Source organism: Struthio camelus, chromosome Z (genome assembly GCF_040807025.1).
Source record: "Struthio camelus isolate bStrCam1 chromosome Z, bStrCam1.hap1, whole genome shotgun sequence".
In the NCBI taxonomy this organism is placed as follows: Eukaryota; Metazoa; Chordata; class Aves; order Struthioniformes; family Struthionidae; genus Struthio; species Struthio camelus.
Genome location: NC_090982.1, coordinates 74,823,702 through 74,851,031, shown reverse-complemented (window position 1 = coordinate 74,851,031; position 27,330 = coordinate 74,823,702). Strand labels below are relative to the sequence as shown.

The window sequence follows — 27,330 nt, the reverse complement described above, 5'->3', positions numbered from 1 at the left end:
TAGTTTTACTTTATCCTGAATGATTGTACCAGCGCAAACATTGTGACATAACTGTGATTCCAGAAGACTGGAGAAAATGGGGGGGATAAGGGATGAGCAGATCTATAGACGCAGTATTTTGAGAGGAAGAAGGTGCTGGAATGAATGTTTGGAAAAGTTGGGCAAAGTGTGAATGTATTTTCAATTGAAAAAGCTAGCACTCTTATCTGGAAATAGGTGAGTCTTTAAGCTAGTTGCTGGTAAATTATGGTGGTCTTCCTGTCTATTAATATGTGCAGTTCAGCCCTCTAAGGCCAAAGCAGGCTATACTCATGTGTTAGGGCAGCATTGCTTGGCTTTCTGTTTTCTGATTCTCTCTTCTAACATTTCAGATTCTTCTCTTTCGCTTTCCTTAAGGTACACTATACACTTCAAAAATGGAGGTGAAAGCCTAGATGCTTTCTGATATCTCCCCACCTTCTAGTGAGTCGAATATGTAGTGAAGTCACTACTAGACTGTCCTATTCCCTGCCCTGCCCTCCCCCAAAAAGCTGGCATTTTTGGTCTCAGGTAACATAGTGGCAATGTTCAACTGTTCCTGGTCTGTCTCTTGATTATAGTTACCTATGTGTTTGCAAAAATCACCTGTTGGTCAGCTGTCTCAGCTTCAACAGGCATGATATTAAAATAAAGTTTAACCATACAAGGTGTTACCTGTGATCTTAAGCTGTGTTTTTATCTAACACATTCTTTTGCAATTATTAGGAATGTTAAAAAGGAATTAATGTATCACTTTTTTTTCCAAACAAACAAACAAAAATTATAGTTGAGATTGGAAGTATGTGTTAGGGAAAAATATTATTGGAATGTTGTTACTGGAATGGTGTTTCTTCAAAACTGAATGTTACCGTCATTCAGAATTAAAGTTGCAGTTAAAAGAAATTCTTCAATATCTAAGTTATGGAAATGTACAGTGAAGCTGTAAATTTCCTCTAGAGTGATACGACAACAGTGTAAAAAATATACAAATACAAATAAGATGTTTTAGCGTTAATAGCCACAGGCAAACTGATTTTAGACTAAATTTTTGGGCCATGTTTTTTTTTTTTTCTCCTTCATCATTACTTCATTACCAGGCAGACTTGTTATCTGTCTGGAAACTTTGGAGAGACTGTTCTTTTCAAGCTATCTAGATTGCCAAAAAAGAGAGAGAGAGAGAGAGAGAGAGAGAGAAAGAGACAAGAGAATTGGCTGTCACAGAGTAAGTGTTAGTTTTCTTAAATTATGGAAGCAAGCAGGTTTATTTGTAAATTTTCTGTCACTGTTTTAAACCAGACAAGTACCACATGCGTGCTTTGAAGTGTGTTGTAAATTGGGGAGGATAAGATAGATGAAAGTGTCTTTCATGTATATTAAAAGTACAATCGCTGCTCTAAGCATGAAATGAAACTCTGTCTTTACAGTATCTATATATATTTTAATATGGGCACATTTTGTCAGCTTTCCGTATGTGAATTTTAAGGGTTAGTAGTTTGACTAAAAAAAATTTTTTTAACTAGTTGGTGGATATACCATAGCCTGGTGGGAATGAACAAATGTAGAATGGCCACACATGGAACTTTCTCTACCTGAAAACGACTATATAGAAAATGCCCATAGGCACCTTGCCATGCAGCTCTGTGATTTGTACCTGCGGACTGGAGTTTCCTCTTCCCTTGCCTCTCTGCAAGGTAACCAGCGTCCGTTTAAACAAACTTTGCAGGAGTTTTGAGGATCCGCCTTCCGTTATTCAAGACAACGGAATGACCTATGTATTGAAGTATAAAAGTCTCGGATTTCTTCAGCATAACTAGAGACTGTCACTCCTTTTCTCAGCTAGTTGGTGCGTTCATGTGCTTGGAATGTGGCCCTTCACACCTACGGGAGGGTAGGAGCGGCTGCATTCCAGGGGGATTAGCCCAGCTCTTCTCTGCTGGGGAAAGGTGAAAGAGAAAAGAGGGTGAGAGGGAGGGTTTCTGAAATAAGGTTTTCCTGTGTAAATATTGTAATAATCAGGGGTAGTAATTCAAAGATTGATGGCTCCCAAACGCTATGGATTGTGGACTCTTCACAGCCTTCTCTCAAACCTGTGGTTTCAAATATTTGTAACAGTGATGTGGTTTTACACATGACTGTGGGTCACTTGCGATGACTTCATGAGCTGCAGTTTGCACATAAAGTCTTACACTGATGTAGCTGCATTGATTCTGTCATTAAAATCACTCACTTAAAAGTAGTACAAGTTTCTATGTACCTGCCTCATTTCAACTTCTACTGGTATCTAGTTATTAGAGGATTTCTTTATACCTCTATCTAAAAGAAAAATGATTCCTTAAAATTACCCATAATGAAGATGTAAGTTAGTTTCAAGTGGTTTGGTACTTTAACTTGCCAGGCAGTGCAGTTCCTTAAACTCCAAATCATGGCTATAGATTTAGTGTATGGATAGGATATTGATTCTGCTTTGCAGCTTAAAATATTACAGCAACTTCCTCGATAATGCTGCGTACTAGCAAAGGTAGAATTGAAAGATTTTTGTCTGTGCATAGGAAGGGACCACTAAGGCGTGCCAGGAGCAGTGAAAGGGCATCTTGCATCACTCTGAAATCACTGTTAACTGTTCTTGCTCAAAAAATGAGAGTTTTCTGTCATCTTCTGACTTGCTGTGCGGTTCCCAAATCTTTTACTTATTGGCATAATGAATATTGCATGCGGTGCTGTACACACCACTCTGAGTTCTGGAGTATATATCCTGCTATAAAATGTTTGCTTTTACTAAGAGGTTTTGGGTTGGAACATTAAGGAACAAAGGAAGGAACTACTGCTGAAATTCATAGCAAATTATCACTTCTTTAGGGAACATAATTTTTTGTTAATGAATATGTCATGGTGTAAAATGGCCATCTTGCATGGAATTATTTTTCATGTTTTCTAACAATTGTGAGTAGAAGATGTTAATGTGTGTAAACTTTTTAATCTCTTCATAGATAAACATTTCTGACATGAGAGACTATTGATTAAAAAGAGAATGCGTATAAAGTAATGCTGCTGTCTTCTTTTAATAGGGATGATGATGTCCCAGTTTAATCTTTCTCAGAATTCCATGCGTGGTAGTCCTGCATCTTCCAATTATCAACAAACCACTATCTCACATAGCCCTTCCAGGTAATACTGTTTTTTAAGTAGGGTTGGTGGGGAGGACAGTGAACTTCCAATTCAAGAGCGATCGTCAATGCTTGTTGCAAATATGTGAGTGGAAGTAAGAGGAGGGTTGTCAAGACAAACTTCATGTTTGTCTGGCAGCAGGGCAAGTTTCTTGAGCTCACAAAGTCAAATATAGCACGTCCTAAACATCTCTCTGTAAGTGAATGAATCTCTGTATTATGGCTAATTGTCATCCCCCACTGTCCCCCATTCCGTCCTGTAATTTTGATAGATTTTCTTTACTTTCCTGCTTAAAGAATCCTCCTGCCACCCCTCCAGTTGTTCTCTGCCTGCGGCAGAGGCTGGCGGTGGCAGGAGGGCAGGAGAGAAGAGGTTGTATGTTCTGGTATGTGTAACGCTAGGAGTGCGACAGGGAAGCGGGCAAGGCTTGTTAAATCTTGGAGTACTGCTTTAACAGTTATACAAAAGGGCCACTAAGAGGAGGATAGGCCTGGTAGTTTGGCCAGTCTTGTTGCAGTTTCGTTTTCAACTTTATAGTTCATTTCCAAACTTTGAGTGTCAGCATCGAGACTACCTATAACCTAGGCCTTGCCTGGTACTCTGAACTAGAGGAAGGAGTTTTGCAGTTCCAGCCTAGTTACTGGTCTCTAACAGATTCCATCTGCAGTTACGAGATACCATTATTAAAATAAACTATTTTATTTCACATTTCACTTAATGCAGTTGTTTTGGCAAATGCAATGCTTTAGGTCTGTTGCAGGCTTTTTTATTTTTGCCCTTTTATCTAAAAGTGATATTGAAGAAGGTTTCGTAGATTTTGATTATTACAGCATGGTATGTCTTCTCAAAATCCTTGCAAAATCCTTGTGTTAAATACCTCTATATTTCTTTCTATGGAAGTTTACCTCCTATAAAGTTGTTATCTAGAACCAGGAGCTGTAAAAGCATGCATTGTATTATGTATAAGATGTCAAGCAAAACATCTGGTTAATAACTTTTTGAAGTACTTCTTTTATTTATATTTTGGAAAATGGATACAAGAAAGAATGTAAGTTATAATGTACGTGTACTGTTGTCAGAACCCTGTTTTATTTTTATGGCTTCCTATCTCTCTAGGATCCATCCAAGATAAGGCCAATGAAAGAAAATGTATTCAGGGGACTTTGGGTCAAGTCCTGTCTAACTGTGCATCACATTCCTATGTCTTGGCAGTATAGTTCTGTTAGATTCTTTGAAGTTCTTTGAAATCTTACTGGAATATTTGTATTTCGAATAGACAGCTCCTTGTTAATGCTAGCAAGCTAGTCATTATTTGATAATGAAATCCTAGCTGTCATTTTCATTCAAGCTTTTAATAAGCTATGAATAACCTTGGGAATCACATATTTGAGTAAATATTTATGACTTGTGTCAGTGTTCCCTTTTACCAGGTAGAGGTCTGAATGTCTGAAAACATATGAATTTTTTTTTTTAATTCTCTTTTTTTTGCTTTGACAAATGCAGCACTTGAACTGTGGCTCTTAAGTAATTGAATTTGGGACGGTATAGATAACTTGTGAAAAATATTGCTTTTGAAGGGGTTTCCTGATTACCTTGGAATACTGCACCTCTTCCAAAAGTTATAATGTTCTTGAGTTTTAGTACTCCAAAAGGAATAATGAATATGTCTACACTGTCTTTTCCAGCTTTTAAAAACGTTTTATTCTGTTTTATTTTTAGCCGGTTTGTGCCACCACAGACAAGCTCTGGCAACAGATTTTTGGCACAACAGAACAGTCCAGTGCCTAGTCCATATGCTCCTCAAAGCCCTGCAGGATACATGCCATATTCACATCCTCCCAGTTATACACCACATCCTCAGATGCAGCAAGGTAAGTCTGTGATGTTTGTTTTATTCTCCTGTCTCGTGCAGCTTTACCTTAATGTGCATATTTCACAACTCTTTAACTTCCTTGGAGGAGCCATATTCTTAATGCAAAACTTTGAGGTGATAGGGAATTTTTTGATATGTTTAAATTTTTCCTAACTGACTGAATAGATGGCAAAAAAGGGGGAAGGAAAGACAAAAGACACACCTTCATGTGACATTGCTCCCCTGTTTGCACTTATTTGCTGTAGTTACACATAACTAGAAAAATCAAAACAAAGCATGACTGCTAATGTAAGTGGCAGTTCTGCTACTAGCTTATTTAGCTTTGCCTAACTTTTGTAGTGTAGGCTAGACTAGTCCTAAGTTGGCCAGAATTATGCTCAAAGTATGCGGTAACTGTGGAAGATGACCTTCAGAGTGAATGGATTTCTTTGTTCTTCCCTTTTCTGAAACAATCTTGAACAACACAAACATTGTTAAAGTATCTAGAAACTTTAGGCATGTCTTGCTGGTAAGGAGAATTTTCATTGGATTCCTCCAAGTCATCTGTTCTTGAAGTTTAGCAATGTTTTTAGAAAATATATAACTGTTCTGTATTTAATGTTATGTTTCATATATACGTCTCAGAAGTTTCATATGCCAAGATTAGTCAGTGTAAATTATCTTGAAGAGAAAATAAGTTTTCAATAACCTGTGAGAATGTGACACTGACTGTAGTTACAGTAGCTGTGGAGAGAAGCTTGGCTAACCTGTATGTGGAATTCAGATTTTGAATCCTCTTGAAAGTTCAAGTCTTACATACCTGGTTTTATTCAAGGTATTTGAGTTTAAAAGATTCAGTCAAGGAGTTTGGATTCTTGCTCAGGTTCCAGACCTCTTGCAGCCATCTCTCCTTAATATCCACTATGAAGGTGTTTTCTGTAAGACCTTGTAGAGTTAGCGTATGTGTATATGAGTGTATCAGTATAATTATTTATATCTTTCTTATTTCAGCTTCAGTATCCAGTCCCATTGTCTCAGGTGGGATGAGAAACCTCCATGAAAATAAAGTTTCAAGTCAGTTGTCTGGCAATTCAGCTAATCATCATGCTGATAATTCTAGACATGGCTCAAATGAAGACTACCTACAGATGGTGCACAGACTAAGTAGTGATGTATGTTGCCTAAATCAGTTTATTATGATTATGCAAATATGTGTTTAGCTACCTTAAAAGTCAAATATTTTAGTACGTTGCTGATGATGCATTAAAAATGCTGAAAATAAATTTCATTTTCACACATGCACACTAAACCATATAACCTTAGCATGTGAAGTTTCTTCCGACGTGGCCTGTGTTTTGTTTGGAACCATTTATAACATCTAGTCTGTTGAAATTATGCAAAGTGAAAAATTCCACTCCTGTGTAAGTTATTTTAAGAAACACTAGTGTGTTGCTACAATGTTTATAGTAATATGTTGATACAAACAATACTAGAATCTAAATAGGCAATAGTTAACTTGTCTCCCTGAGGATCCTTGTAATTCTCAAGTGGACTTGAAATACCTGAATAACCTATTGGTTAGTAATTTGATCTTGTCAAAGGCAAGAGTTCTTATGGGCCTTTCTTCTTCCTGTACTATTATGTACTTTATGGCCTGTTTTTTTCACAGAGTCACAGAATGGTTGAGGTGGGAAGGGACCTCTGGAGAACATCCAGGTCAACCCCCCTGCTCAAGCAAGATCACCTAGAGCACATTGCACAGGATTGCGTCCAGGCGGGTTTTGAATATCTCCAAGGAAGGAGACTCCACAACCTCTCTGGGCAACCTGTTCCAGTGCTCTGTCACCCTCACAATGCAGAAGTTTTTCCTCATGTTCAGACAGAACCCCCTGTGCTTCAGTTTGTGCCCGTTGCCTCTTGACCTATTGCTGGGCACCACGGAGAAGAGTCTGGCCCCATCCTCTTGACACCCTCCCTTTAGATATTTGTATGCATTGATGAGATCCCTCCTCAGTCTTGTCTTCTCCAAGCTGAAAAGTCCCAGCTCCCTCAGCCTTTCCTCATAGGAGAGATGCTCCAGTCCCTTAATCATCTTTGTAGCCCTTCAGTGCACTTGCTGCAGTAGCTCCATGTCTCTCTTGTGCTGGGGAGCCCAGAATTGGACGCAGTACTCCGGATGTGGCCTCTTGTTAAGAGGTTTGCCCATGTGTCAGTAGCTTTAGTTCACCTGGGAGGAAGTCTTGCTGAACTAGAGTGCTAATTTCTAAAGGAAAAAATGATACTCTAAACATCTCCAAAATTCTTTCATAAACTAGCGATGAATTTTCTTTTTAATGACCATCCCATCCTGTGCAAGAAGCTTGTTGAAATTCTTCCTTACAAGTTCAACACACAATCTCTTGACAGCTTTTAAGTGGAGAGCTCTTGAGTCTCAGTTTTGTTTTTTGACTTCAGGCTCTTTGAACAATGTGGTCATAGCGATGCCTGCAACAATTTTTGAGCAGAACTTGGTCAAAACCTGGTGCCAAGTAGGCTTCCCTTTTTTCTTTATTTCTTTAAAGTGTTTTCTTTAGCTTACAAAAATTATGGGTAACTCTTGTGCAACTAAATAAGAGTTGTATTCAACAAGTGTGCTTATTAACACTAGGCTCCTTAAATCCCTTACTAGAGTTAATACAATAAAACGGAGATGGTCATCAGTTTTATTAATCTTCTTTTTTTAAACAAGGCTTTGGCTGATTAAAAATGTTAACTAAGCAATAATATTTCAAATAAAAGTTTTATAATGAAGGAATGTCATAATACAGAATTATCAGATGTTTCTCTCAGTCTCTGCTTCAGTCATGCAAATCCTTGAAAATAGGAAGCTGCTTTTAGCATTAAATATACATACATCCCCCAACTATGATAAAGGTAGACTATCTAGAGAGTCTTAGTTTTGTTAAGACAAGATTTTTGGAGAACTTTAATATTAGGATAATTTATTTCACAATGTTTAAAGAGAAAGTATTTAAAAAAAAAAAAAAAGCCCATCACTAATTTTGTGATCCAAACTGTGCAACAGCTTCCTGATTCATGAGAACTCATTCAAATGAATGAATTTAATGAAACTCATTCAAAACTGACAGACTATGAAATGCAAAATATACTCTCATTGTTCCATGTAGCTAGAGAAATACTAAGATAAAAATTAGTAAAAAGTATGTTTGATCTGTTTTGTATTTAAATGTTCAAATGTATGAGTTAGGAGGATAGAGCATAATAAACTTCACGTGTCTTAAGAGTGAGTATCTGATAAATGCAGCTAAAGCAAATATTTAGAGGAAATCTTAGTTGTCTTTTCTGTTCATCTTTACTAGTTTTATCCCTTTGTACGTTTTCTTAAGGGAGCATATTTATGTAAATATATTTTATTTGTAATTGTACTTTTTACACCTGATTTTAGTTGTTATCGTGCAGAAAGCGGTTTGAAGGATTTGGATTAATTCAAGTTTTGCGTCTACATATGAACAATAAGCTTACTCATAATGTTGCAGGTGTCTCAGAAGCAATGTAACATTTGGCATAGATGTGGTTATACATGAAGTTTATTAAATCATACATTTACTTTAATTGTTCTGTAATACTTTTCTTCATGTTAGAGTTTTAGTGATTAACAACAAAAAGTTGTGAATAGTTACAGGATATAAAATTTTTATAAAATACGTATATCAGTAAATACACACTTGAGAGACCGTTCTATATATGCTCAATTTAAGGACACTGTTTTCTTGGTAAAAATATATATGAGAGCAGTCCTCTGTTTCTGCTTACATTTCAGCATCTGATTCAGCTCTGAACTAGGAATCAATAAATGAGCGTTTCTCAGAAGTTGCAGCTATAATAGAAATGGCATGTATACATGAAAAGTTGTCTATCTAGTTAGTTTTAGTTAATCTGTTAAAAGGTAGTGCCTCTGCCTTTGTCCTTGGCAGTCCTGGCTATAGCATGTCTCATAAAAAAAACATGTATGCTAAAAAATTACTAAGCTGAATTATTTCAATATTTGGGTTTAGGAGGAAGGAGGAAGATTTATTATAATTCAGAGATAAGGCAGGTTTGACAAAAATGAAGTACATACTTTTAACTAAATAAACTAATAAATCATACATGTGGAAATGAATTCATTTCAACTTATAATGATATGCATGTAAGTTTAAGATGATATTGCTCTCTGACACATTGAATCCCAGTATTTGGTTTCTTTACATGTGTGCTTACGTAAGGAAACAACTCTTTTTGCAAGCAGTGTTGCAATAATAAGTGTAATTATTAGCACAGCATGAGTTTTATATGTACTGTGCTGTTGGAGTGGGGAGGAGTCTAACAGAAGTGTTTCCTAAGTCATTCCATGGATAGTGAAACTAGTGAAGACTGATTTCCTATGGATTTATATTATTTGCCTTGTAAGCACCTTCACTCCATGAAATGCCATACCTTTCCTTAGCCCTTTGCAGTGTGAACTATGATACTTCCACAAGACCTAGCATGTACTGTAGCTTATTTGCTGCTGTGCACGTGGAAATTGGCCGTTTGGGCCATTGCCAAAGGGAATGGGTAGTTGACCGTCTCTGCAGGCTGCTGCTTCCTTGAAAAACTGGTCTAGCTTTCTCACTTAGAGCTTGATACTGGTTTTTCATAGAAACGTGTAGAAACTTTATTACATTTTAGCCTTCTAACATTCTCTTAATTTGGTTGAAATTGGCCAAAAGGAAAAAAGAAATTGGGGGATGGACAAACATTCAGGCTAAAAAAAAAAAAAAAAAAAGGAAGTTATAAGAGAGAACTGTGTGTGCACATAGCTCAGTAAGAGGCACATTCAGATATTAGCTAATGTAATAACCAAGATTCAGAAAGAAATAAGAAACATTAAATAAGCTGGAGCTTCTCTGGAGACTTCCTCTAACTTCACCTTCACTTACGTGACTTTACTCTTTATAAGAATAGACTTTTTGCGATTTGTCTATACTTACAGAAATTATCTCTTCATAAATATAAGGGTTATTTGTTTATTCTTTTTGAAAACATTCATTTAAACCTAGATACTGTTTTTTTTTTTTTTAAAGAAAAAACACTAAATATGGGAAGTACTATTCTATAAAATCTTAAAGCTAGTGAGGTCCCTGACTGTGAATAAGTAGAGGGCTCTAGTAGAGGCTGTGACCAGCAGAGGGCTCTATTAAAGCAAGAAAAAAACATGCAGAATATTAAAAGGGAAATTGAAGAGTGATTTTACATGTATTGTTTTAAGATATTGTTGAAAAAATGTCACAGCTGCCTTCTTAAAGATTGAGCATGAACTTCCTTACATTGTAATGAGTATTCTGTTATGATGAAGGTTGTCATAAATCACGGATTCCTTTGAAGCAGGTTGTTCTATGCAAAACTGAAAATACAGTAGAATTTGTTTACTGTGTTGGGGGAAGTACTCCAAGCTCCTATCAAGTTGTTTCCTATCCAGCTGCGGATAGTCTTGTGTATAACACAACTTGAGGCATTTCTACTTGTGATTTATCTATCTCAGCCAGCACAGTAGGGCTGTTGCAGATTTTGTTCACTCCTGATGTGAGTATAATGAAGAGTATAAGTACAAAGTGTTAGCTTGGTTAACTGTAAAAATAAGATGGCATTCTAGATAAGCTTAAGGGTAAGTTAAGTGGGAAAAAATGGTGAGTTTTTTAAAAACCTACTTTTTATTCTTGATTTTTTTCAGTTGATGTTTTATAGCGTTCATACTACTATTTATCAGCTCTTAACTAGGAATTCTTATAACAAAACGTTTCTAAATTGAATTTTATAGTCAGCTAAAAATACTTAAACTGAAAGATATTTACATAAATATATTTCTGTGTGCATGTTCTGGTTATAGATTCTTATCAGAGCTGACTGCGCTCTGGAATATTGCATATATAGCAGTGTTAAAATTACAGATTCTAATGTAGAGAAATATTTTTATAATGTCTGTCACTTTTTTTTTAATCTACTCCATCTTATCAGTATATGTACTAATTGCAGGCTTATTTTATAAAGTGTTCCTGTTCATAATACTAATTTTTATCATTGTCACTCTAGGACGGTGATCCTTCCATAAGGAATGCTGCATCCTTTTCCTTGAGGTCACCACAGTCAGTCTGCTCTCCAGCTGGAAGTGATGGAACCCCTAAAGGTAGTCTAGCAGTCGTATATATTAATGTATATCAATGTATTTTTCTCAATTATAAAAGACATAAAAGAAGTATTTAGTTAGTGTTCCTGACTCCTATATCCTTTTAGGATTAGAGAGTATGCCCTTAGATTTCAGTTACAAAATTATTTTGAGCCCAGGTTCAGAAGTTTTTGAAGATCCAAAAATTGACTAATGATGCCTCAAAACAGAGCTCAAATTCATGGAGGACAGAAGGATTGTACATGCTTTCCAATATAGGAGTTAAATTGTGCTGTAAGAACAGTTTCAGTTGTTCTGCATAACAAATGGTTTAAAGGCAGCATTACGAGTATTACAAGTATTGAACTCTTAACCAGCTCAGAAGTGTTTTAACATGCAACACTTGTGTTAATTGTAATCATGAAATTTCAAGCACACAAAATTAAAATTTGTCACTGAGCACAATACAGCTAGCATAAATGAAGCCTAAAAACCTTAGCGGGGGAGAAGGAAAAGGACGAATTATCAGTGAGGTAAAAAGGAACAGGAAAATCTGCTCAGAACAATTCTTTATGTGAAAATCTAGAATTTATGCTGCTTTTCATAGCTTTATCCTTAAGAAGCAATGACTGAGAAACCTGAGACCTAGCAAAATAGAGATTTGGAAATAATCTTGGTAATTTAGGATTTCAGTTCTTATGTGCTTACACAGCAATAGTTTAAAAAAAATGCAACAGTGCTTTCTTCTGTTTAGCACTGGAATGAAACTAAGTCTTTCTGGATGGTCAATTTAGGTGGAGAAGGAGAGCAAGAAATGGAGATTACAAAGAAGGTGAGGGAACTGGGCTGGTTCAGCATGGAGAAGGCTCTAGGGGGGACCTCAGAGCAGCCTTCCCATACCTATAAAGAGGTTATCAAGAAGACCGATTCATGCTCTTCACAATGGTTTATGGAGGGGAGGGCAAGAGTCAACAGACATAAATTGAAGCAAGAGGTGATCTGACTGGCTATAAGGAAAAACTCTTTCGCCATCAGGACAGTCAAGCATTGGAAGAGGTTGCCCAGCGAATCTATGCAGCCTCCATGCTTGGAGGTTTTCAAGACCAGACTGGCTAAAACCCTGTATAACCTGGTCTGACCTCCTAGCTCACCCTGCTTTGAGCAGGAGATTGGACTTGAGACTTCCTGAGGTCCCTTCCTAACTGATCCTGTGACTGCTAACTGACTTTTGTGGTTCATCACATGTAGATAGTATACTGTGTTAAACAGTGATGGAAGAAATGTGAGTGGAATGCTGAATGAGAAGCAGTTGTGTGGCATGCCTACAGCATCAATGTTTTAACAGGTCTTGCACTAAAGAGATTGTAGGACTTGTATAAATGGCAAAGACTAAGTGTATCTTTTTTTTTTTGTTTTCTTCACCTCAGTGTATTGTCCACAAATCTCTGTTTACAGAGTTTCTCGGTTTAACAGCATAGTAAATCTAAGCTACTTCCACTCAGATATGATTACCGCTCAGTCAAAAGAATATTTATTTATTTATTTATTAAATTGCTGCCATTTCAGTTGGTTCTCTCAGAACCCGTTTTGAAGGCGTACTTTTTTAGATGGTATTACAAAGGCAGAAAAAGTGCAAGAGGAGCACAATTTAAGGAGGATTTATTTACTTGTATGTTAGATCTACTTTTCTCTTGGTTGATAAAGCACAGAACTGCAATACTCTTGTTACTGCTGATGCTAGCGTTTTGCCCTCGTGAAGTGGAGATGGATGAACCCCAATTGAGAGAACCAGTTCTAGATGCTGCAAGAATCTTTCTAGACGTTTGCTTCCTCTGATCTCCCTTTTTAGAAATGTGTTGAGGATAGTTTTGATGTTACTTAGAATCCGTGATCCCTGACAGTGAGTTTTTTGGCCTGTGATTTGAAATGAAAGTGATTGTTTGCTCATCACTGGAAAATCTATCGGTGTAACCAGCAAGTATGTAGCTAAGCTTTTTGTTGCTGCTGCCATTAACCCTTTAAAGCTTGGTTGGCAGGTTTACAAACTTTGGTAAGCAAAAAAAAATATTATCAAAATATTTCATTGTTTGTTTGACAGGTCAAAATGAATGACACTAGACAGTTATTCATCAGTCCAGAGAAATATCTCAGGAAGGGTATTACAACTTTTACACTTTCTTACTTAATATGGAAATGTGAGGCAATTATGGAAGATATGGGTACAATCTACGTTTCTGTACTTTTTAATGGAAATAACAAGGACTTCTGGACTTGTGATTTAATTATTCTAAATAATGCTTTAATTATTCTAAATAATGCTTTAATTATTCTAAGACTGAACAATAGCTGTCTGATTGACCAAATCTGAATGAGGAAAAGGTTTCGTCTTCAACTCAGGAAAATGTTTGAGAGAGAGATGACAGAAGTTATTTGCTCCTTTGGTTGGTCGTTCACTTGTTCAGCTCTGGTGCAGAGTGTTTGGCTGTACCTCTCTTACTCCAGTAAAGGTATCAGAGCAGCTGAGGTTTTATTCAGAAGGTTCTCGACTGGGTTTTATCCCGTCTCTTTTATATAGATTCTGTATTTTTACCCATGAAAATAAATTGTGTCTCTGCGTTCCTGCTATCATCTGCTACCACTTCTGCTACCATAGATCAGCTCTAGAGAATTAACAAGGAATATTTTCTTTCTGTTAATTTCATTTATGATATTTTGTGGGATCTATTACCCAAGATAGGTTAGTCATCAAAATCCTTTATTCATTTGTTCTACTCTTCCCACCATTCTAGAACCTAACAAAAGACTCTTTTTTTTTTTTGCTTTAAAGGCAACTTTAAAGATGTTTTATAAAGGAAAGCCTTCCACAGAGGTTTTCATTCACCGCTTGCCAAAGTAAAGAGCTTACATATTTACAGTTAGCTACTTCCCTGCAGTTTCTTAAACTCCTGGGGAAACTTCTGTAAGGAACAGCAACAGCACCTTATTAAACTATACCATTTTGCACTTTCTTCCAGGATTAAATTGTATTCCTTCCAGAAATTCTGAACCTTTCTCTCACGGGAAATATTTCAACATACCCTTCCAAACTTGAGTAAAATAGTGAAAATTACAGAAATACCTAGCTTTTCTGTAGAGGCTGATAATCTTCCGAGATAGTGTGGATACTTGATTATTTTCCAAATAACTTGGAAAGATTACTTTTATTTTCTTAGGGTTCTCTAAGGCCTCTCCAGAGAGATTCCTGTATACTTGGTCTCCAAATGCATAGTGGATGGCAAGGAGAGCTAGGAACCTTCTCAAATCTCTATTACAAACTTCAGTGTTCCCAGAAGAAAAATTATCCTCACTTCCCCTCTCTTTTGAAAGAAAGATGGAAGAAAGAGGGATTAATCCAAAGAAGTTTTTTGACTGGGCCAAAATGAACATTTCATCCTTGTTTCTTTCTTCAAGTCTTAACTTTTTACACAGGGATGCTTCTGAGCACAGCAATTGTAAGCTAGAACAGCTAAAGCTTAGTTTTTCATCAGGCATTTGAAGCTGTGGAGAAAATGATGGGATTCTTCCCACCAAATCTATTAAAAGAGAGTATGGAAAGCAAATAAAATCTATTCCAAAAAACTCCCAGATGTATGTTCTTCTTTGCCCTCTGTTTTGTCTCATACGCTGTCCTTTCAAGTTGGAATTCTAAATGAAATGATGCTATCTGAAAACAAATGTTAACATAGTCTGTTCATCAAAATAAATACCAATTGCTTTACATCTGTAACGCGAATTTGGGAGATTTCCAGAGTAAGATTCAAGGATCTTGGAAGATGCAGCAGGAAAGGACTTGGAGGTCTTCTCATCTTCTTATCCTATCATTGGATGAGCTTATTGGACATTACCAATAACATGTGTCCAAATTTTTCTTAAAATGGCAGCAGTGGAGTTTCCTTACTGTTTCCATGCAACTTTTTCAAAATTCTTAGAGCTGGAAAGCTTTTTTCGCCCCTAATGCTTTGCCTGAATTATTTTTGTTGCAGTTAGGCTTGGCATTTCTTGACTTATTTCCGATGGGCAGGAAAAACAGTTCACGTTCTTTTTTTATAGCAATCATTTACATATGAAAGACTATTATCATGATTTTTCTCCAATCTAGTCCTCTACAGGCTAAACAGCACTCTTTCTTCCTATTGTCTTTTCATGAGTCATTATTTCTAAGCTTCCAGTTGTCTTTATTGCTTTTATTTGAATTCTAATTGGTTTGCATTTGTATTGATGTTTTGCTGCTATAAGTTGTGCATACAACTCTATTTGAAGACTTTGAAGGATGAGTAGTTGGAAATTACTGTAGGCGTTTCTTTGTATGATACTTTTGTTATATGTGAAAGTATGGCTGCTCTTTTGGCAATGATAACTTATATAACAGCTTGCAAACTGAATCTGGCTCTTTCTGTAGAGCTTATTTACCTTCTCCTGTTGTTACAATTGGTCTTTCTGAGGTAAATGGAAAGTTTGTGCTTATTCTTACTGATTTTCATTTATTTCAGATGGTTCTTCCATTTAGTGAAGATAACTGTAAATTTTGATTCTATTCTTAAAAGCACTTGCAGGCCTCTCAAACACTTTACACCAAAAGCTTGGTATCATCTTTAGATTAGTAAAACTGCTCTCTTTCTGCTATGTTAAGAAGTTGTTAATGGAAGATATTAAATTCTGTCAGGTGTAGGACAGTACTCTGGAAAACTGCACTTGGTATGTTTACCTGTTTTTACTGTGATACTCTTTGAATATAGTCTTTACTGTAGTCTTACGTTTTGCCTAGACCACGTTTTCCTCAACTTGTTAATTACATTTTTATGAGAAACAATATAGAAAGCCTTGCTAAAGTCCAGATATGACACTGTTCTCTGTAATCCGCAAGTCCTACTGTCTTATAGAATGAAATTAGTTTTACTTGATGATATTTTTTCTTAACGCATTCATGTTGGAATATTACCACTTATTTATTCTCTTGATAAAATTGTTTTTCTTGGATAAATTGTTCTTCTAGTATGCACTGAAACCATACAAACTATTATGTATAATTCTCTGGGCACTTCTTCACCATCCTTTTGAAGAGATTGTGCTTTCCCTTTTTGAGTCTGCTGGAGGCACAAATTCTCAAGATGATTGTTACCAATTCTGAGATTGGTTTAGCCAGGGTTCTAGGGTGAATTTTATCTGTTCCCATTTTTATCATTTTTATGAAAACATTCAATTTATGTAGCAGTGTTAAATAGGATCATATAAAATAAAAGCAATTTTTCCATCTTCACACTACAGTTGCAGTAGTGGACCTGATTTGTTTGCAAACGGTCAAGGTCTGTCATCACCAGTTTCTCAGCTTTTCTGAAAGACAAATGTCAGTACCAATACAGTATCTACACCTCTGGTCTTTTCTCCATCCCTAGCTTCTGCCTTCAAGACCTTACTTATAACTACTCACATATGTAACCTGATCATCTGCATGTAGAGCATACTCATGAAAGCATCTCTTCCCAAGGGATTTCTGAGTTAAAAAGTCTATAATGCTGTGTCCATGTTTGACATTCAGTGGCTTGGTACCCGCTTAAATAATATTCCTGGAGACTCAAGGATATATGATTTGAAAAATGTCATAGCACTTGAATGTTCCTGATGTCTTTCTCCAGTGTGCTATGAACCAAGTGTTACCCATCAGTCCTTGTTTGTTCATTAGTAGTTTTTCTTGCCTTCGTGCGTAGGAAATCATTCTTCTGGCAAAAGAGCGTGTAGGAATGTTGAGAGACTTTCTTTTTAACGTTTTGGAACCTTTGCCTGCAAGGGATTTAAAGAAACAAGGAGATACTGTTTGGAGTGAGCTGTGGTTTTTCTGTTTATTTTGTTGTTGTGCAAGTGGAAAGCTAATAATTCTTTTAAATATCTGAGTCCTAAATTTCTGATAACTGTAAGGATTGGGTTATAACCATGTGCGTCACAGCAATGAATGTGGCCAGTGATGAGAGTTTGACACATCAGGTTTGAAAGGCAAGTGGTCTTTGCTGTGGAGAGGCTCTAAGATAATCAGAGAAAGTATCAAAAATGGTTAAATGAGAAGGTGTGAATACTGTGGCATAATAAAAAAGTGTACAGACAAAAAGTACAATGACGTCGGTAATGTGTGTAATCTGGACAGAAGGCTATTTGTTTGTTACCTAAGTCACTGGTGTGTAAATGTTCAAGTGAAGTCATTTCATATTATATTGTTTTTGAATCTTTACATTTTTGAGAAGGCTAAGTCACCGTCAGTGCAATACATTTTATAGTTGCTTGCATTGTAAAAGATCTGATAAGGAATCAGTCAAGAATCACAGGAAAAAGTTCTTTACAAATTGCTAAAGCAGTTGATGAGATTTCTTCAGTCCTCAGTGCCATCCATCTCAAGGAATCATGAGGAAAACAGTATTATAGAGAACCAATGCAGGATTATCATCGGTGGTCAGGAAGACTGTTACTGAAGGCCTGTGGAAGTATTGCTTATGGCCATATTTATGCTTTGCAGAGGCTTTAATTCGTACGATGTTACATGTTTCTTGTTTACTTCTAGCATTATCTGGATGACCGTTGGTACTTGCTGCTCAGTGGTGGTACAGTGACCTTACTAAATCAGTGAAGTCTCTTGTTCTCGCACAAGTTTTATGTACTTTTGGCATACAAAAAGAGTTAGTACAAAGTTCTTATACTGACACTATGAAGATCAGCTACTGAAGGTCAGATATTTTTCTCCTGAATTAGAGTGCAGCCCAAGATTTAGACTCAAAAGCTGCCCATGCGTTTTTCTGTTTTAAAAGAATATTCTAAAATGGGGCTTATTCATCCTTTTTCAAAGATCAGTGTGTGATTTACTACGTTGACAGCATTATGTAGAACTAACCTTCTCAGCCTTGGAATCTTGACGAGTTCAGCAAACAGATGATATCTGTCTGTTTGAATATCCTTTTCCATAGGAACGTTACTTTTGTTACCAAGAAGTCTTGGGAAAGCTTTGTTTCCAAACACATAATGGCTCAGGCCTTCTCCCATGGATCGTATTCCAGACCGACTTCAACAGTAGTAGACACACCTGCCTATGCATAATGAGTGATGTTTTATCTGAAGTCTAAGCATCCAAGAGGATGTGGTACATGTTCAAAACTGTTAAAATGTCTCTGGTAGAATGAAACTATTCTAGAATACTTTGTCTTTTTCTATTTCTTTTCACCTCAATAGCTAGATGTGGTAGCCAGCTATTGTAACTCTTTGGTTGCCAGGTAGAGCTCTGAGATACCAAGCTTACTTAGCTTAGAATAAACCAGATGTAGAAAAGATCAAAATCTATTCAACGTGCTCTATTCTGGGTTTGGCCATGGTTAGGCATTTCAGAAATATATGCAGTTACTGCCAGAACATCTCCTCTTAAAATGCAGCTTATAGGCGTTACTCTCAGTGCTGTTAAGAAATTTTGTTCAGGAGGAAGATATTCTTAAATAGCCTATTCGTAGTGCTGCCTACAACAGGGAAAACTGTACTGTTGTTTCTTCATTTACTGGATTTTAAGTACTTTAAATGAAATGGGCTGAAATCCTTCTGACCTCCTCAAGTCTATCCAAAGATAAAAAGAACCTGCTTTCCTGTTGCTGCAGTGTTATTTTTCAGCATGACAAATATAAAATTGTATCAAATCAGAACGATATTTTCGTATTTACTTAAAGCTTAGGGCAAGGGAGAATCAACCTGTGTCCTCCATTCAAAATGCAGTTATGAATAGCAGTAAAGTATTCCATTGAAACTTTGGAAATACTTGTTTGACGTGAGAATTAGAGTGAGATGTCAGTAAGAGCTCTGAAAAGTTTTGAGCTGCCTCTAATATTTGGAGAAAGAAAATGCACCCTATGTTTCCACTGAGTGATTGTCATTACCTTGAGGAAAATCACTAGCTAACAATCTTTGCTGTACGTTATGCTAAGGAAATCTTGCGAATTGTTGTTGAAAGGATCAGCAATTAGGAGGAGTGCATCTGTGTGCGTGTCTGAAGAGTAGAAATTTGTGGTGAAAGAAAGACAAATGAGAGATCTTCACAGGGCATAACCAGGACTTCAGCACTAGTGATTATATGGTGTATAATTTAAGGCAGGGAGAAGGAATGGAGTAGTGGAAAGATATTGAGAATCAGGATGAGCAAGAACAGGGCTTCCCAACGTTGCAGGTATCATTGGCAGAATATGGAGCCGTCATTGATAATCACGGAAGGAGAACTGGGTAAGATAAATCCATTTAATACCCTGCTCTACCTTTAGAGATTATAAGGAATCTCTTGAAATGAACTAGAGAGAAGTATAGACGTCTGTGCAAAGAAGTAATCGGTAAAGGAACACCTTTCATTTTAATTGCGGCTTTGTTGCGGATATCCGTTCTTTTTTTTTTCTACAGGTCAGTCTATTGCTTAATGATATCCTTAACACTACTCAAAGGATATGCTAGAAATTTCAGCTACAGAATAGAGCTGCTTTTTTGCTTAGTGGTAGTTCTTCAATGAAGCACACAAGGACCTATCTTCCAGTTAATTTTGGGGTGTTGTTAGAAGTACTGATCTATGGTGACCTAAAACAGAATGAGCAGTAATAATTTCAATCACTGCTTTCTGAAGATCAGTATCCCCTAATGGATGAAGGGGATCAGAGAAACGTTAGACTGGAACATGTTATTCCTTTTGTTTTGTCACACCATCATTCCATTTTAAGCTAAAAGTTATTGCTCAGAATTATCATCAGGACAGATTGAAAAGCTTATCTGTTTTTCAAAGCCTTTCCTGGGCTAAAAGATATGGGGAGTTGATCTGATCTGAGAGACAGGAATTTTAAATTTGTGAATGGAGAATATTTTTAATAGAAAAATACCCTCTTTTAAAAACTTTAAATATACTCAGAGTTTGGAATGAGTATGTGTAGAAGTGGAAATGAGTACATTTTAAGAAAGACATGAGATAACTGGGGGAATGATAGAATAATGCTTTATGACAATTAGTGTTTTCTAGATAATAATGGATGGGGGAGGTTGAAATCAGTTTACCTAAAGTTTAAAAGGGAAAAAAAGAAAAAAAACTTTGGAAAAGAACGGGCAGAATCAGAGTTAAGGAGGAAAGAAAGGCCAATTTGTCTTCGTTTAATGTTTTCTACTTGCATCTTTTCATGGACTTTTTTAGGTAGAGAACCCTTCCTATTTAAAAAAAAAAAAAAAAAAAAAAAAGAATTTAAAAATGTTTGACTGAAATGGCCAGTGCCTGTACACCAATGATTGAGTCTTCATTACTGGACTTTCCTAAGGATCTTTGTCCTTTCTTTTTTTTCTGTAGTCAACTTGCTTTCATTAACCAGTTTCTAATAGTTGACATTCTGAATCTGCAGGTACTGTGTTTTTTGGTGGTGGGTGTTTTGGTTCTGTCTTCTCTGAAATGATCCCTTCTCCACTTGCTGTGGACTACTAAAATTCCTAGGAAATACAGTGCAACTATCTGTATTACATCTTGATCTGGGAATGATGTGCTTCCTACCAATCTTATTTAGGCCTTTTGTGAACACAGATATATGTGCAAATACACATTAAAATTATGTAGGTTATATTTAGTGTGTTTTTATATAAACATGAAACAACATAACTGTTCAGTTTTTCTGAATTATTATTCTAGGATCAAGACCACCTTTAATCCTACAGTCTCAGCCTCCACCTTATTCATCACCTAGAGATGTGCCCCCAGACATATTGTTAGATTCTCCAGAAAGAAAGCAAAAGAAACAAAAGAAAATGAAGTTAGGCAAGGATGAAAAAGACCAGACTGAAAAAGCTGCAATGTATGATATCATTAGTTCTCCTTCCAAGGACTCCACTAAGCTTACATTAAGACTCTCTCGTGTAAGATCTTCGGATATGGACCAGCAGGATGATATGCTTTCTGGTTTGGAAAACAGCAGTGTGTCAGAGGGTGATATTCCTTTTAATGTGCAGTACCCAGGACAGACTTCTAAAACACCCGTTACTCCACAGGATGTTAACCGCCCACTAAACGCTGCTCAGTGTTTGCCGCAGCACGAACAGACAGCTTTCCTTCAGGCACAACAAGTGCCTGTTTTACAACAGAACACTTCAGTTGCTGCAAAACAACCTCAAACTCCTGTGGTACAGACACAGCAACAGGTTTCGCAACAAGGAACTATAACGTCATATGATGAAGTAGAATTGGATGCATTGGCTGAAATTGAGCGGATAGAACGTGAATCAGCTATTGAAAGGGAGCGATTTTCAAAAGAAGTGCAAGATAAAGGTAAAAGGATTGTGTGTGTGTATACACTATATATATTATATAAATATATATACATATATATGCATATAAAACCCATATATATATATATATATATATTTTAAAAAAACCTTCCTATCATTGTCACATAGTTCCAATCTGTTTAATCAGCGTAGGTTCTTTTACCACATCTATCTTCATTCCCTCCAGCAATGAACTGTAATCTCTCATATATGCTTATTTTTAATATTTGATATTCTTTATTTGGAATCTTAACAGAGAAAAGTGAAGTTCTTATGTTTCAAAATTTTTTCTAACTACTCTTTATTTTGAACCATGAGACTACATGAGGTACAATTGGCATTGTCTATAATGTTTCTAAAATTCCAGCAGTGCCACACTCCTAGTCAAAATTTGTAATAAGTGATGGTAGTTGAAAGAATTATTAACTAACTACCTATGTTGCCTAATTTAGGAAATGTATTAAAATTTTTATCCTATTTCTGTTCTTATCCCTATTTGAACCTAACATGAAGATTTTAGATCAAAATCATATCTATTCTTTCAAAGGCACTGTAAAGGTTGGGTAATATATACTACGATATTGTCTTCAAAGTTTGCTCAGCTCAATATTCATTGTTATGTAGATATTACAAGTTTTAGAGAGCTACTGTATATCTATATGGTCTCTAATATAGAACCAGATGAGCCTTTGACGTGTTTTCTCTTCAGTAGCTAGACTGGTTGTCTTAACCAATGTCACTGAAACTATCCTTTTTAAGTTTTTGCTGTTGTTAACTGGTTTGAAGGTCTTAGGCTTCAAAATCTCAGAAAGAGATTTAAAACCCATGTATAAATTTTGAAAATAAGATGCTTCTTATGAAGTAGATAGTAATAGGTTAGCATAAGTATTTAAAAGCTTCCTTTAGACTGTGTTTAGCGTCTGAGAGAAAATATTTTGCAGGATAATAATAATTTATTAGATACTTCCAAGAAAAACCTTGCAGAAGTGAAACAGAGCAATTTCTGATTTTGTAAAGTCATAGCTGGAAACGGTCAATTTTTGATATACTTGGATGGCATCTGGATGCAACTTAGTTTATATATGCTTTGAGTTTTTGGCCATCAGAAAGAGCACAAGTTTTCTCCTTATTTGATGAAATTTTCCATTTGAAAGATATATAGATATATATATAAAGTGTGTGTGCGTGTGTATATGATTGTTGTTGCAAGCACTAAAAAGCTTTACTTTTTAGATATTTCTTATCTGATAACTAAATTATGTCTTGTTAGAATACATTATTGTTAATATATGGAGAAAATGGGTGCTCACCTCAAAAGAGATCTCCACTTATTTTGTCTTTAACTTTGTTTTGATGAAATGGGAGATTTTGCTACTTTGCTCTCTTCTACTAATTTGAAATTGAATTATGAAGAGCTTGTTGTTTGTCTCCTAATACTCTGTTTTTTTGAAAGCTAGTTTTATATCTCCACTGTTAGAGTAGGTTCTCCAGCACCTTTTACCTGAAAAACATCTAGAAAAATGCAGTGTGTTTTTGATGTTGCACAGCAGCCTTCAGACACTTGAGCAAGACTAAAACACACTTTTTCTTTCCTGGCTTTCGTGATGTGATGAACATTAGTTGTGAAGTTTGTTTACCATAATTACGTAGCCACAGGCAGACTTTGACTTGTTTCTTTTTGGGAAAGTAGTGATTTTTATATAATGTGATCTCTCCCCTTGACCACCGCTCTGTACCAAATAGGGATCCCAAACCTATGCTTCACTTCTGCCTGCATCCTCTACCAGGTCTCAGTTTTTCATGAGTTCCTGCAATTGCTATGGATCAGGTGCAAGCGCTGTTACCTCATATTGGGACAAACGATAACCGTTTATTCACTGGTGGTAAGTTGCCTCTGTGCTAGACAGCAGCTCTTTGCTCTTTGGCTGCCTAGATTTCATTCATGAGTAGAAACAGTACTGAGTAGAAGGATTTTAGCAATCTTGGGACAGATTTCCTGAAAAATTGTTACCTTGGAGAAATATGGTTCTTACTTTTTAGTAACTCTTTTGCCATTGCTCGTCAATCTGTGCCGTGTCTAGAAGTCGATACAGTCTGGCTTTCCTCACTGATCATTCTTGTTCCAGCCCTTTGGTTTGGTATGATTGCGGCAGGAAGTCTCCTCTCATGTTCCTATGGAAATATATTATCCATTAGAAATATACCCAGTAATTCCTATTCATGTCAGTCATTTTTGAGAAGCTGCTTACTATGTTTATAGAAAAGTCTGGTGCTGTGTACTTTAAGACATAACGTGACCTGAAGTTAAAGTATATGTCAAGAAAAGAGTGTGATTGTAGCATGTACTCCGTCTAATAAGAATATGAAGACATAGCAACATGAGCTTTTTTGTGTGCTAGCTGCAACAGTACTTACAAAGCATCCCGGTAGAGATCTTACTGATGAAAGCATCTTTGCTGCTGTTGTAATTGATGCGTGGGAATACATACTACAGTCACGCTACAGCTTCTGTGTAGGCACATTTTGTTGTCTTCTCTAAATTACTTTGAGTAGAATTGTACTCACTCAAGTTCTGATATGGGGATCAGTGGTCTTTTCGGTCATTTTTTAGATATGAAATCTCTACAGTACTGTGCTTCATCAGAGGTATTCTGATGCTTTGGATGTTCTTCCTGAGGTTTGGAGCCATTAGTGTGGTGGAATTGTTTATTCTGGAGGAGAAGCAGAGATGTTTTTCTGGGGGTTCTTGCCAGAAATTATACAACTGCTACACTTGTCTCAGGAAGGGCTAAGGTCCTTCTGTAATGTTTGGTGCAGGTGGAAATGGGGATCTGGAGCACTTTGGAAATTATAGCACTTTCTGTACCGAATGCTGTAGTTCTGACAAAACTGTTTGCACATTTAGTTTCCACCAAACAGTCTCTCAAAGTGGGAGGCAATCTCCATGCCAGAGCTGGAACTAACAGAGGATTTTCCCAAAGTGCTTCCTCCTTTAAAAAGCAGCAAATCTTTCTGGGACCTGACTGTCATACTTTTGCTTTCTGAATTGGAAAGGAATTCTCAGTGCAAAAATTGCTGATGCAGAAGCTGGCAGAATTGACGTAATGTCTATCAGAAATGCATAAGGAGAGGTCTTTTAATGCAGAGCTTTTGCCTCCATATGAGAGAGCTTTTCTGAGCTCTGTTCTTATTCTATCCTTTTAGTCTTTTTGGATCCTGTATTAAGTGGATTTGATGATCTTTTCATCGTGGCTCAGGGATATGAAGTTTGAAAAAGTTACAGTTTCACCCTTGATTTCTGTGTAGAAGGAACAAGATTGCATCTTCTCTTCCTACCTTTTCCATCAAGGAAGTATTTCTGTATTGATTAATTTTGCAAGTAATTGGTCTGTATCTGTTAATGAAAGGAGTAAGTGGAGATTCTGAAGACTAAAGCACTCTGCACCAAAGCTTTCCTTCTAATACATCTGTTACAATGTTTAGTAGCCTCAGAACAAACAAACGAGCCTGTGGAGCGTGGCATGCCTCCTCTCCTCGGTTCCTCCTGCCAGATACCCCAGATACCTCACAATGGCCTTTTTATCTTCATCACATACAAGTTGTCAATATTAATTATGTCGTATCTTCTCTTTTGAAAAGACGGGTAATTTCAGCGATAGATCCAGCTATCGTTTATTGAGACTGAGATTATCTGTGTAGGGGAAAAAAAATAAAAGAGCCTTATGGGTGATTCTGAAGGGCTAATATGAAATGGGATTATGTTTTGGGTGCAACAATCGACAGTAAGTTAGTCATCCTCTGCTTAGGTGTACCTGCACACGTTGATGATCTAATTCCTTTAGAAAGGCAATGAAACTTCATGCACGTTTTTTTTCCCTCTCTTCTAATAACTGTTAGTAGTTGCGTTGCCTGTACTACTTGGTGCTCTTGATTGCTTCTGCGACAAGCAAAGTTCTATAATTTGAAGCTGTTCTGTTCCCTTAACCGGAGTTGTACTTTGTTCACATTCTGAACTTGACTATTCCAAGAAAGTACAGGAAATCCTGTTGCACTTTAGAAAATTAGCAGGAGTTCCTGTTCTTCTCAGGAATCTTTTTTTTTTTTTTTTTTTTTTTTTTAATGGGAGGGAAGTTATGAGAGAAGAATTTCATTTTTGTTAACTTCAGTTCTTTGCATTAACTTGTTTGCTTTGCTGTCTGTTCAGATATAAATGTTTTGGGGTTTTTTTTGTGTGTATAGTCAAGTAATGCAAAGCTAGTCTGTCATTTTTAATCTAAACCTTTCCCAGAATATTACGTTAAGCTCTTTCTGTGCTTTAAGATTTAGACCAGCTACTAAGTTAATTTTCAGGTTTGAGGCTTCTGCCTCAAAATCTTCTGTGCTTTTCTCAAGATCCTATATACTGTGAATCAAAAGTACTTAAGAAGTTAATGTTAAAAGGAGCTCTGAGCCTTTTAGACAGGGGAAAAAGGGAAGATAGCCTTGAAAATAATGCCAAATTCTAAAAAATCAGGAAGTAGTCCATCTTATTCAGAGACTTTTTTCAAATTTTGTTAGTTTTGGTTTTAATTCAGATTTGCTAAACTTTAATTTGAATTCTTCCTTACATAGTACCAAGTATTCACTGTTAGATTTTTCAACCGCTTCAAAAACATTTTTATGTAATTCACCTGTCTTAACAGATTAAGGAGTACTACTTTTACTTGCACAAGGCACTTTTCTCTGGAGTTTGTGGGAATGGTAATGAAATCCTAAATCACTAAACATTTCATTGGGAGGCTACTGTTCTTTTTTTTTTTTTTTTGAAACATAAAAAAGTAGAAGCATTTTTTAAATGAGACAAACCTACTCGTATCTGTGGTTTTTTTTCCCCTATATATTTTACCTCCGAAGATCCCTTTTACCCACTTCTTTGGAATCTTTCTATGGATTCTTTGAATTAGTGAAGGAAAGTGAAGCTGTAATAATGTTATTTCCAGTAAATGGATCAGTTAGGGGGCACTTGGATGCCTGTCATGGGCGCTTCTTTTTTTATTCCGTTCCAAGCCCATAGCAGCAGAGACACACATCCCAAGAGTGTGAATCTGCCGGAGCAAAACTCTCAAAACTACAGCTATAGGTAAGTAACTTTTTTCTCTTACCTTTTAAGTGCTTATCCAGCTCCTCTTCCTTTCTCCCCTTTCCCCATCACTCCCTAAGTCCCCGAAGAAGAATTTAATAGAAGAGCACTATTAAGAATGATTTGTTTATGTCTGATTTTATTTAGCCAATAAATGAAATGATAGAGTGTGTAATTATAACCAGTATATTACCATTCATTTACAAAAACACTTTATGGGGTTTTATTTCTTAAAAATTGAGATTAAAGTGCAGTCATTTAACTAATAATCTTTCGTAGAAAGTTAAAACCAATAATGAAACAAGAACAAGAAAATGAAATGAGGCAGTAGAACATAATATAAATCATTGTGTCTCTATGTAGTGGGAAGATATGAGAATTAAGTGTTGTGTACGTTGTGTGTACAAACTTATATTGGAGCTGCATTTTGTAGTGTTTCATAATGGATGAAACTGACACTTTAGGTTTCCCACAGAAAAGCAGCTTTACACTGTCCAATTCCTGTAGGTGAGAGATTTTTTTTTTTGTTTTGTGTTCAGACATATTTAAGAAGAGGAAGGGGAAGAAGTTCCTTGTGTATCTAGAGAAATTGCAGTGAAATGTGGCAATGTTTCAGTCTGTCTAGGAGAAATTACTTAATGTCAATAATTTTTAAAG

General features: G+C 36.3%; 1 protein-coding gene across 5 annotated transcripts in view; it reads left to right on the top strand.

The window, feature by feature from the left end:
• LOC138060842 (nipped-B-like protein) overlaps positions 1–27,330 on the top strand; it is a 153,874-nt gene that overhangs the window by 64,969 nt on the left and 61,575 nt on the right. For 3 of the 5 annotated variants that reach the window (XM_068927022.1, XM_068927019.1, XM_068927020.1), the window contains exons 5-9: positions 3,084–3,183; positions 4,903–5,054; positions 6,047–6,207; positions 11,147–11,240; positions 20,923–21,555. In XM_068927022.1, the coding sequence (XP_068783123.1) occupies positions 3,084–3,183; positions 4,903–5,054; positions 6,047–6,207; positions 11,147–11,240; positions 20,923–21,555 (1,140 nt within the window). The remainder of the gene's footprint in view (positions 1–3,083; positions 3,184–4,902; positions 5,055–6,046; positions 6,208–11,146; positions 11,241–20,922; positions 21,556–27,330) is intronic. The other 2 variants (XM_068927021.1, XM_068927023.1) reach the window with 1 other exon arrangement.